This window comes from Saccopteryx leptura, chromosome 5 (genome assembly GCF_036850995.1).
Source record: "Saccopteryx leptura isolate mSacLep1 chromosome 5, mSacLep1_pri_phased_curated, whole genome shotgun sequence".
Classification (NCBI taxonomy): Eukaryota; Metazoa; Chordata; class Mammalia; order Chiroptera; family Emballonuridae; genus Saccopteryx; species Saccopteryx leptura.
In genome coordinates, this window is record NC_089507.1 from 179,963,136 (window position 1) to 179,975,701 (window position 12,566).

Below are 12,566 nucleotides of genomic sequence, written 5' to 3' on the forward strand. Positions count from 1 at the left end.
AGCCTATGACACGGATGAATTCATGGGTACTGACCTTCCCTTTTAGTGGCCTTTTATAAAAGAAGCAGGTAGCATCTGCTGAAAGAGCCAAGCCAGAAAAAACAGCAAAGAAGTAAAAGAAGCTCGCGTGCCCTCCTTGCCTTGCTGAACCCTTATCCTGAATCTGTCCACACCTACCAACTCAATTTTTAATACAATTCCTAAAGTTTCAAATGAGGAGATCAAGGAGTTCAGAGTATGCCACCTCAAAATATGCCACTCTCACATAAGCAGTATTTTGAGCTGAAAGCAATTAAAACAAAAAAAGTAGACACAAGAAAAACTCTATGCCCTCCCCTCTCTACCGGGAAGAGCAGAATGATTTTTAATCACCAGAAGTGGCACTAGAGGAATCTACGGAACAACCTTGCTGAAATAACTTTACCTTCCATTCATTTTCCCCATACACTTACTTTTCCACAAGCTGACAGCCTAGATGCTCAAAGTCCCTTTGCACTGTCTTGTCCTTGTTCTATAAACTTATTGTTCTTTTGTTAAGATGCTATGTAGTCCAAGTTCTAACTAGTCCTTTGAGTTCCTCATCAGTGTGTTGTGTGTGATGTGTACACGTGGTGCACACATTAATGAACTGGTTTTCTCTTGTTCATCAGTCGTGTCAATCTAATCTGCAGAGCCCCGTCGATGAACCTAAGATACGTAGAAGAAAAAACATTTTTTCCTCTCCTACAACTCCAAGGCCCAGCATGGCCAAAAACCCTGCAGAACTCCAAACGTACATTTTCTCAATAATACACAAATTCCTTACGTAAGCATTTATCCAGTTTTTACCAGAGGAACTATAAAGACAGAATGGAAATAACCATTTTATAATCTCCAATGAAATACACTGATTCAAGTACAAACAATCAATGGACACTGAAACCACAGGGTGAACAAGATATCCATACCGTGCTACAATCTCTTTCAACCAATTTCTTGCTAATGGCAAAGGGAAAAGGTGCTCCTATAAAGAGAAGACGTGGGACAGCCATCAACTTGACCACACAATCTAACCCAGCTGCACTAACACAGGCTGACAGGACCAAGGTGCCTCCTGATGAAACAGCACCAAACACACAGATCACTCCCCACATTCACCATTCACTGACAGAGGCTTAGCCTGAACCTAAGCACACTTTCAAGCCTAACTTCCACTTCACAGGAACATAGGGAGTAAAGAACATCTTAACCACTGCCACAAGGAAACAGACAGATGGAGAATGTGGGATGCTCTATTATAGAACACACCTGGCGCTGCCTCTTCACGGAGTCAACGTCATTAAACAAAACAAAACACAACCAAGCAAAAACATAAACTAAGCAATAGGAAGACTAAATGCAATGCTGGTTAGAGAGGAAAAAACAGCTACAAAGGACATCTGAGAGGAAACTAGGGAAAGAATATGGACTCAATATTAGAAAACTGTTTCTTAGGTTTGATAATAATGTAGTACCCGTTTTTAGAAGATGCACACTGAAACACTGAAAGACTAAGTACCATGATGTCTGCAACTTGTCTTCAAAGGCTCTGAAAATACAGACTATAAAGCAAATGAGGCAACTAGGTGATGATCAGAGGTAAAGCATGTGGCAAAACATAATGACAGCAATTATGACAAAAAGTTACCGTTACTGATTCTAACTGGTGGGTTACAGGAATTCATTTACTTTTCTTTGAACAACTCTGTATCTCTGAAAATTATCCTCCACCCCCCCATCCAAAAACTTCATGACTAATGCCTACTGGATCCTAGAGCAGCTGCTCAGCTTGTACTAACTCATAAAGTTATCTTCTTAAACTACTTCAGGAAGTCCTCATCAGGCAGATTTCAAAATTAAGAGAAATATTTTGACTACACAGCCTTCCAAAGCCCTGCCAGGAGACAGGGGCACAAGACCCACAGACCCCTAGGACAGGGGATGAGTGACGGGCTTTGGGGTAGCAACCTGCCTCACCCAGGGGTCTATAGAAATGTTCCCTCAAATTGCCTTGTCTTTGTCAAGTTCAACAAGTTTTATCTAAGTAGTCAATAAGTGAGTGTGCATTGCTGATGAAGACAAAGGTCGAGTCCAGGGTGGGCTTCCACTGTGCCAGGCACCATTCTAAGTGCTTTACCTGAACTAACTCAATTCTTCTTTTGGAGAGCAAAGTACAGTATGAATATTATCTCCATTTCCCAGATAAAGACATGGACTCAGACTGATTAAGTGCCTTGCCCAGGCCACATGCAGACAGCGACAGAGCTGTGTGCTGACTCCACTTCTGGTTCTGGAGTCCACACTCTTGCTGAAAAGGGCAATGAGGGAAAGACACGGCTGTGATAAGCCCAGCCCAGCCCCAGCCTGAGCACGTTTCATCAGACCAAGTGGTTTGTCTCTTGGCAACTGAAGTAATAATCAGAGAAAGCTGGCCGCCAGCAAAGCCTCTCACCCTCTAGTGGTAAGTTTGTTCATACTCAAGGTACACAGAGGTCTGCACATACAACAGTGCCCCCCGCTGCCCAACCAACTGAAAATGGTCTGTGAGAAGTGAGACCAAGGTATCGCCTCTAAGGGCAATGAGTACGTAGGTTTATTCCTGAAGGATCTGGCTGACTGCTTACCCTGTGCTGAACAGAATGCTCCATGGCTCGTTGGCACAGCGACCCAAGCATAGGTCATGGGGTCACAGGGACCTAGACTCCAGCTTCTTTATATTAATTCTAACTCTGAGCAAGATACTTAACCTCTCTGAGTCTCAATTTCTTCCTCTTTGGTCAGATGGACAGACAGAGATGAAACCACCTCTCAGAGGTGGTCATCTTTAGCCCTTCTCCCTTACCACACACATATAAACCAGTAACAATGCAAGGTCATCAAGCCTGATTAGAAATTTTTGCCTTTTTTTTTAAAGCAACAACAGAGAGACAGAGAGTGAAAGAGAGACAGACAGGAAGAGAGAGATGAGAAGCATCAACTCATAGTTGCGGCACCTTAGTTGTTCATTGATTGCTTCTCTTACATGCCTTGAGCGGGGGCTCTAGCCACGCCAGTGATCCCTTACTCAAGCCAGCAACAATGGGGTCATGTGTATGATCCCAAGCTCAAGCCAGCAACCCCACACTCAAGCTGGTGAGCCTACACTCAAGCCAGATGAACCTGTACTCCAGCCAGCAACCTCAGGACTTTCAACCTGGTTCCTCAGTGTCCCAGGCTGACACTATTCACTGTATGATCAGGCAATTTTAACATTTCTAATGGGTTGATCCCAGGGCACAGGAGGTGAGGGTGATGGAGGAAGTTTTCCTTACATTTTCTGACACACATGGTCCCTTCACATTCAGAGATACACAAGGACCAATGGCTCCTGCAATCTTCAGTTCCCGAGAGGTCTAAAACAGAGTTAAATATGAGTGTAAAGTTAGAAATCACTGAGAACCACACTGCTCTCACAAAGGCAACAATCAGAGCCTACAGGACAAATGCAGCATTATCATTCCACCAAGAGAAAACCCCACATGGATTGCAGTATGCAAATGCTCTTACAAGCTTTTCCAGGGCCACCGTGGTCTCATGAACTTCAGTAAAAGACCTCCCTTAGAAACTGCATTATCTTTGCTCCAAAGTTGATGCAGCATTTCCAACTTCCTCAACTTTGAAATTGTACACATAAAAGGTAGCAATTCTACTAACAATACTACATTCTTTCCTAATTCCATGTACACAGTCATAATTATTCACAATTTCTTAATCAGTAAATACACTGTTTTGTATTACTTTAAAAATAATTCATGGCTTCCAACATAATGACAAGGCTAACAAACACACTCAAGACTTTTTAACTCGAATTCACTTCATCTTTAAAAAAAAAAAAACAAAAGCAAAAACCCTCACACATTTGAGAATGTTGTCTGAAGTTTAACCGAGATGATTTAACAATCATTTTCAACTCTCAAAGTACTAATTCCAATCGTATGTTCTGACAGCCCCTTTTATTGTTTTCTTAGTGTTTAGAATCAAGTATGCAGGGCTATCAGTTCCTACATGGAAAAACAAAACCCGAAGGCAGGGTCGCACTGTTTTAGAGCACTCCGGCTGCACTTCGGGCCTGTGCATGCAGCCACCCACTCCTACAGCTGGGAGAATGCTCCAGGCCACGTGGCTGCCTGTGCCCAACCTCCCACCCTTCCGAGGCTGCTGGCGCAGAGCAGAACCTACAGCACAGCAGACAATTCTTTGGTTAGAACATAAATAAATACTCAGACCATCTCAAGAATCAAAGGGACAGAATGAACACACTTTGTTGGGAACCTCTTAATTTCCCTGCATCTGGCAGGTTGAGGTTTCCACAAGTCTGAATACTAAGTAAGTAAGAACACTATTCTTCCTTTAAAGTTTATATAATTTTGCCTGACCTGTGGTGGCGCAGTGGATAAAGCATCGACCTGGAAATGCTGAGGTCGCCGGTTCGAAACCCTGGGCTTGCCTGGTCAAGGCACATATGGGAGTTGATGTTTCCAGCTCCTCCCCCCTTCTCTCTCTCTGTCTCTCTCCTCTCTAAAAATGAATAAATAAAATTTAAAAAAAAATAAAAAAAAGTTTATACAATTTTATGTACCTTTACTTCTAAAGTAGCACCAAATGCCATTCGGAAATCTCCATTAAAATCTTTACTAAAAATTCTTTGGAATGTCTGCTTGAAGAGAGATGTATTGAAAGAATCTCCCATCACCATGTAGCCTCTAGAAAAGAAAAAAAGTGAATATTTAGGATGTCTGAAAGCCATTCAGATGCACCCTCAGTAGTTACAAACAATAATTTAAAAAGAAGGAAAAAAAATAAACCACATCCATAAAAGTGCTAACTAATTTAAGTGGAAACAGCAAGTTCAATTTGTACTTAGGAAAAACACTAATTTTAAAACATTAAAAACAGAACACTTTAAAACAGTTATGTACTTCTATCACTGCGATAGTTATAAAGATGACACACCCTCCTAGAAATACACCAACACACACACAAAAATAAGTGCATGTAAAAACTGCTGAAATCCAAGGTCTGTAACAGAGCTAACTGTATTGTGCCTGGGAGTAGATAGATGAAGAGTATATAAACAGATTCCTTTGTACTATTTTTACAATTTGAGAATTTCCAATTATTTAAAAATAAAAAGTATAAAACAAAACCCCAAATATCCAATCAATAAACTTCCTGCATGACAGGTGATGGCACAGTGGATAGTGTCATGCCAAGGTCCCAGGTTCAAAACCCTGAGTTGTCGGCTTGAGCACAAGGTCACAGGCTTGAGTGTGGAATAATCATGATCCCATGGTCACTAGCTTGAGAAAGGGGTCACTGCCTCAGCCTGAGTCCCCCCCTCCCCGTCAGATCATGTATGAGAAGCAATCAATGAACAACTAAAGTGATGCAACTATGAGTTGATGCTTCTCATCTCGCTTTCTCTGTGTGTATATGTTTCTCTCTATCTCTGTATCTCTCGCCAAAAAAAAAAAAAAAAAAATCAACATTTCATGCATTTGGGCAGACGAGCACAGCTTGATGCAAACTATGCATCCAGCCATCATTCATTAACAGGGTCTCAGAATTGGGAAGAACACAAGATTATCTGTCCACTATTTCAGAATCTAACTCCCCCACTGACAGTGATTGCCATTTGGCCCCTGCCCCTAATATACACCCTCCCACGTTCCTTAGTCATGGGATCCATAGCTCCCTGGAACAAAGACTATTTCCCAGCCTGCCTTGCATGTGGCTGTGGACTGAGCTTTGCCGACTGAAGTGGCCTTTGTGATTTGAAGAAAGGGGGTGTTCATACAGGAAAGGGCATGTACTTCTTCAATCCTCCCTCCTTCCTGCGGTTGGACATGGCTAGAGCCCACTAACTGTCCTGAACGGGGCAGCATGGAAGCCTCAGCTCCTGATAATAATGAAATCAATCTACCTGCCCTGCTGCCTACCCCCAGTGAGAGGGAAAAAAAATCTGTCTGGGGTTTTCTTTCACACACACAAACCTAATACTGACTCACACCTGCCCTCTACCAAAACACCCGCCAGGATCTCATCCAGATTAGACACCTCCAGCCTCGGGCACATAAGCCCTCCAGAAGCAATCCATTCCATGCATAGACAGTGCTGACTGCAAGAAAGGTCTTCCTTTATGCTGAGCAAAATTCCGTTTCCCAACAGCGTCCACCACTGGTTCCAGTTCTACCCTTTGGACATATACAGATCTGATTCCTTCTCCACAGAACAGGTCTGCAAGTGTTGAATATATGCTGCTCACAAAAATTAGGGGATATTTCAAAATGCATATGAATAAAATATCCCCCAATTTTTGTGAGCAGTGTAGTTCTCCCACCCCATCTGCCTCAGCATCTTTTCTAGCTCCTTCACTCATTCTCCATATGGCACAGTCTCAGGTGTTCCCTATCACTCTCACTGTTCCCCTCAACTTCTCCAGTTCATCTCCACACCCCTTCTGAACTGCAATGCTCAGAACGGACGGTGATATAATGGAGATACGGTGTGACAAGCACCAAGGAAATCAAGACTATAATCTCTTCTCTGAAGACAATTAGCTCCTATAACACAATCTAGGATCACTTTATCTTTGCTGGAAGTCGTCCTAAACTGTTGGGTCGTTTCAGGTGAGTTATCAACTAAAACCTCTAAATTTTAATTTAGGATATGCCACTGCTAACACGTTTCCTTGATACTCTATTTGTACAAAGGGTGATGTGACCTAAACACTAAGTCATTCAGGAATCAAAGACTTCACTCAAACTCTGATGGAAGTGATGGATCCTCTCCACAGAAGAAATACACATACACATAAACTCTGGTGTACAAACTCAGGAATGGTCACACACACACTAAAGCTTTCAGGTGGATGTGCCAAGTCAAGAGCTTTTAGAGGGCACTTCATTACATGTGCCTGACACAGCTCATGTCACCTAACAATTCTGCTGCTCTCCAAGACACCTTCAGGTGAGCTGGGTTCTATCTCCCTCCCTCCCCGCTTCACTCAGGGAGGACCAGCAGCATCACCTGGGAGCTTGTTGGAAATGCAGAATCACAGGCCCATACACAGCTCTATACCTGTGCCTCTCAAAACTGTTCTGTGCATACAAATCACCTGGGGTCTTATTCAAATGCAGGTTTTGAGTCAGGAGGTCTAGGGTAAGGCTCAAGATGCTGTTTCTAACAAGCTCTCAGGTGGGCTGATGTGGCCTATGCTCAGCCACACTTGAATACTAAGGGTCCACACCAGTGGCTCTCAAATTCTACTCCTCAGTAGAATCAACTGGGGGAACCTTAAAAAATTCTGATGCCATTTTCTTCTATAGCTCACTTCCTCTACCTCTGTGACTTTCTAAATACACATTAAAAAAAAAAAAAAAAAAAAAGCTGATGCCCAGGAGGCTACCCCCCCCACCCACACACACACTAATCAAATCAGAAAATCTCCAGGAACAAGACCCAAAGCGAGAGAAGATTTTCAAGTTCTCCAGGTGACTGACGTGCTAGCTTCAGACCAGTGCCGCACACTGGTGGTTCTCCCACCTTCACATGCACCAGAATTCCCTGGAGAGCTGGTTAAACCGGCTGCTGTGTTGCAGCTCCACAGTTCCTGATTCAGGCCTGCGATAAGGCCCAAGGATAAACATTTCTCATCAGTCTCCAGGAGCCCTGCAGGCTGCTGGGCAGACACCACTGCACTCTGAGAATCAGGGCTCTATCCTGGGATCTGGGTGTAGGATATGGACGTGGGCTCTATGTCAGCACACCTGCAGCACTCTCTGGGCTTAGCGTGTGCTAGGTATTTGTCATGAGGAAAGGCCACTAAGCCAGGAGAAGGGTCTCCTACTTGCTCTGATCTTCAGACCCAATTTTCCCCCTTCTCACAAGGAAGTGCCTTGCTGAAGGCCACATACTCCATGCCTCTTTCTTTCTGCTCTGGTATCTGTAACGACTCGGAGGAAGAAATAAAGTTATGCTCAAGACCTTCTGTTCACCATGGCTCCCTCCACCAAGAGGCCCACACACCTTCCCAGCCCCGGAGGCACTGTGCAGTTATCTGCACACTCACCCAAGCCAGCCTGCCCTCTCCTAGTGTTCCGTCACACATTTCCCTTCCCTGAAGCAAGCCCTCTCACATTTCCCAGGTGTTTGTTGTCAACATACCCAGTAAGGTTTGCACAGCATTTCATCTCCAAGAGTCCGGTCTGATCAAGGGCACAGGCATAAATGTCAATGCAGTGACCGTTTGTCGCAGCGCGGTTCGCAAGCATTTCATAGTGCTGGGAAGACAAGCAAGCACCTATATGAAGCAGTGATGTTATTCACCAGGTATACCCTACTAATACCAAAGGGATGTAATCAAATGTAGGAATATGCAGGTAGTTTTTAAACACATCCAAATAGTAAAACTAGAATTTTCAATCTTAAAACACTTTGGCAGCTTTCAGGCCACCCACTCTAAGTTCTCAAGTCAGGGAGGGAATTTAACAGCAGCAAGATCTGCTAGGCCACTTCAGCGAGAGCACGCGCTGACCACCGGCAGAGGGCCGTCACTCAGAGCAGCCAGGCCCAGCACCACTTACCACATCCCACTGTAGCCTGTAGCCAGGGCACCTACCTTGGTTGCTTTCTTCATGAAACGTGCATTATCTTTTTCAATATCATGCCAGGAACGAATAGGAACCTTTAATTCATCTCCAACCACCATGCCAGGCCCTTGGGTGGGGGGACCTCCAGTAAACAACATCATCCTGGCTCCCGTGTTCGGAAAAGTGCCCTAAAACAGTAAATGGTAGCCTTTTAGAAGCAGACAACCATACCCCAAGTTTGTTGCTATCTCCCTAAAACAACACTACAAAGACAAGTTCTCAGCTGTACTGAATGCTGACGCTGCAGAATAACCAGAGGACAATGCAGAGAAGCAGCCTTCTCTCTCCAACTGCAGGTTCTGTACACTTTATTGTGAGCACCTCCCATTGCCCTGACTGCTCTCACGAACACTGGTCCTTTTAAAACATCAAGGGCTTCTCCAAAGTACATAATAATGACTGAAGCACTTTCTGATAAATTAACACTCAGTTGACTTAGGTTGCAACTGATTTTCAAAGAAGGCCAATAAATACAACAGCTGAGAGCAAGCATGCGTGGTTGAGGGGTCCCGGGAGTTCTCAGTTACCTCCAACAAGCCAACGGCAATGGACAAAGCAACACCAGTGGAGCGCAAAGGTCTCTTCCCCTGAGTCACAGGCCACGGGTCCCTCTGCAGCTCCCCAAGGAGGTCAGTGAGGTTCATGTCGATCTTGTGAACAGGCTGCAGAAACCTGAATGATTTTGAACAGACATGTCAATCCTGGTTTAAAAAAAATAACTCAACTTCAGTCCTAAAGTACTATATTTCTTCAAAATAATTATTCAGAGTAGAAAAATGTGCAATTTTTTCTTCCAAGTTATATCTACGTACAAACACAAAACAACTCAAAGCAATTTTATTCAAAGATACATTTTAAAGCCTAATATATAGCAATTTATATAAGTAGCATGGAAAAAATCCATTTAAATAAGAGTAAATCACAAGGTTCATTACACAGACAGTCTTCATCATCTAAAGACTGTTTGTATTTCTCTCTCTTGAGCCTCAGGAGTAAGAGAGAAACATGGTTCCTTAGCAGCGTACCAGGCTGTCTCCCTAGGCAGTGCCTTTTATCGTGTTTGCTGAGTGTTAACCGAGCCCGGCAGCTCCACACACACCAGGGGCCGAGGGAAGGAAGTACCTGGTTTCTGTTGGAGGACACCCAACACACACCTTTTCAGTTGTCCCAGTTTCACTTAAGAAGTAAAAGGACAACAGCCATGTTTAAGAGGAGGGCCATTACTGAACGCAATGGTATCAGAACCTTTGTGCTGACACAACACTAACAGGAAAAGCATTCTGAACAAAGCTGCCACACATGTAAGCAGATATAATTCAGCTACATGTGATACACAGACAGTGAAGCATTAACTGCATTACCAAACATTAAATACTGGTTAGGCTTAGTCATTTATTTTTTCTCTAAAAATAAACATTTTTCTCCCCTCACTCGAGCGGACTGCTCTGCATGTCGAGCACTGGCCGTGCAGCACTCGGTGTGGGCGCCTCACCTGCTCGAAACAAAAGGGTGCTCCTGCGACTGGGCGGGCCGTGCTTGCTGCATGGGCATGGCGGGCTTGGTCAGGCCCAGCATGTCCTGAAAAAGAACCAAATGACTCATTGTCCAGCTCACTGACAGTGAAGGACTAATTAATTTTTAAGAAATACCTTTGCTCTAGCTTGTGTAGAAGTTAAGGCACACACCTGTATTTGCTTTGCAGTTAAATCCTTGGTCCCTCTGAAGACATAGCTTTTGGAGATTCCCTCACAGCTGAGCTCGTGAACCTGCACCATCCTCCCAAATGTGATCAAACCCACCAGAGCATCTGGAGGAAGGAGACTCAGGGACATCTGCAGAGATTCTTTAAGTGCTTGAAGGTCTTCTTCTTCTAGGCACGTGTCGACCACATAGAGGAAGATTAGAGGGGACTGTGGACCTCGCTTTATGTACAGAAAAACAGCATAATCAATATACAAGTAGACATATCCAGCTCTTTTAAAGGCAAATAAGGTATGTAAATAAGGTCTTCACTCACATTTACTGTTTGGGCTAAGAACATCTAAACAAACATCATTAAATGACAGGTTCTGTTAAAACAAACTAAAAGAAGCTATTTGAATCTAGCAATTTATTGCACATTTTTGAAAGTCTTCTAAGTGCCAGACCTGTTCCAGGTCAAGAGATACATCAGTGAATCAAAAGAACAAAGATCCCAGCCAGCCTCAAGGAGCAAACTTCCTGGAATGGAGAAGGAAGGGGCATTGTACATGCCAGGAGTGGGGGAAGGGGGCAGGTTCCAGTATTACGGTAAATGGTAGGTCAGGGCAGCCTCCTTAAAAAGGTAGTATCTGAGTAATTTCCAGGAGAGGAAAAGAGCAACACAGACACAGGGACAGAGTGCCTGAGGAAAAGCGAGAGTAAGGCCCCCAGGCAGGAGCATTGCTGGCACACTTGTTCCTGGCATGAGTGAGCCAAGTCACGGAGGCCCATCTGGCTGAATGAGGTAACACAGAGCTGGCTCACAAAGGGCTTTGGAAACTGTAATTCTGGAAGAAAAAGGAGGCATTTTCACCAGTGGAGGTTTCTGAACACAGAATAATATGTTTTTAGAGTTCCTCCGCTGCTGGGTTAAGAATAAAACCTACGTGGGCAAGGGTAAAGCTGGGAAGGAGAGTTAAGAGACTGCCCCAGCAATTCAAGTAGGAGGTGGTGGCTGGCCCAGGGTAGGAGCGGTGGGAAGAAAAAGTGCATGGATTTTGGATACATTCTGAATACAGAGCTAGTGGGATTTCCAAACGGATCTGATATGGAATGAGAAAGAGAAGTCAAGGTCGAATCTAAGGTTCCTAAGCTGAACAACTAGAAGATGAAGTACCCCAGCTGAAACGGAGAAGGCTGTGAAGGTCAGGGTTTGAATTTATTGAGTGCTTCTTCTATAGCCTTCTCCCACGACCTCACAATGCCACAAAGCACACACGCATCACAACGTAATGTTTAAGATCTTGCTGCCCTCACAGCTTTAACTTCCCACAGAGAGACACAGAAGACAAAGCATTTCAAGAGAATCTAAATACTGAACACTGGTTAACTATGCGACAAATAATTACCTGTATCACATACTCAATGGTAGAAAATTGGGCCATCAATTCAGCAGGCTGATTGACCTCAGATATGCCTGCGTATGCTGGAGGAAACTGAAGAGAAAAATACAGAGCCACTTTTATTAGGGTTGAAAAATTTGTACATTATACCTTTCATTTTTTATTTATAAATACCATTAATTAAAATATATTAATTCTGAAAACACAAAATATGTGTCACTAAAATACAAATATCAGAGTTTAAAATTTATTAACTATGATTTATATTTACATCGTGCTGTAACTTTTAATGCAGTTTTAGGTTACACTGTAACTTCTAAATAAAATGCACTATTAAAAACTAGTTCTAGGCCCTGGCTGGTTGGCTCAGTGGTAGAGCGTCGGCCTGGCGTGCGGGGGACCTGGGTTCGATTCCCGGCCAGGGCACACAGGAGAGGCGCCCATTTGCTTCTCCACACCCCACTCCTTCCTCTCTGTCTTTCTCTTCCCCTCCCGCAGCCAAGGCTCCATTGGAGCAAAGATGGCCCGGGCGCTGGGGATGGCTCCTTGGCCTCTGCCCCAGGTGCTAGAGTGGCTCTGGTCGCGGCAGAGCGATGCCCCGGAAGGGCAGAGCATCGCCCCCTGGTGGGCAGAGTGTTGCCCCTGGTGGGCGTGCCGGGTGGATCCGGTCTGGCGCATGCGGGAGTCTGTCTGACTGTCTCTCCCCATTTCCAGCTTCAGAAAAATACAAAAAAATATATATATATATTGTTCTAGCCCTGGCAGTTGGCTCAGT

General features: G+C 44.2%; 1 protein-coding gene across 2 annotated transcripts in view; it reads right to left on the reverse strand.

Moving 5' to 3' along the window:
- The window catches only part of SEC23B (SEC23 homolog B, COPII coat complex component), a 53,220-nt gene that overhangs the window by 32,662 nt on the left and 7,992 nt on the right, over positions 1 to 12,566 (reverse strand). For both annotated transcript variants that reach the window (XM_066387050.1, XM_066387049.1), the window contains exons 4-11: positions 11,798 to 11,884; positions 10,394 to 10,630; positions 10,201 to 10,286; positions 9,236 to 9,380; positions 8,678 to 8,836; positions 8,224 to 8,339; positions 4,637 to 4,760; positions 3,330 to 3,410 (exon numbers count right to left, since the gene is read on the reverse strand). In XM_066387050.1, the coding sequence (XP_066243147.1) occupies positions 3,330 to 3,410; positions 4,637 to 4,760; positions 8,224 to 8,339; positions 8,678 to 8,836; positions 9,236 to 9,380; positions 10,201 to 10,286; positions 10,394 to 10,630; positions 11,798 to 11,884 (1,035 nt within the window). The remainder of the gene's footprint in view (positions 1 to 3,329; positions 3,411 to 4,636; positions 4,761 to 8,223; positions 8,340 to 8,677; positions 8,837 to 9,235; positions 9,381 to 10,200; positions 10,287 to 10,393; positions 10,631 to 11,797; positions 11,885 to 12,566) is intronic.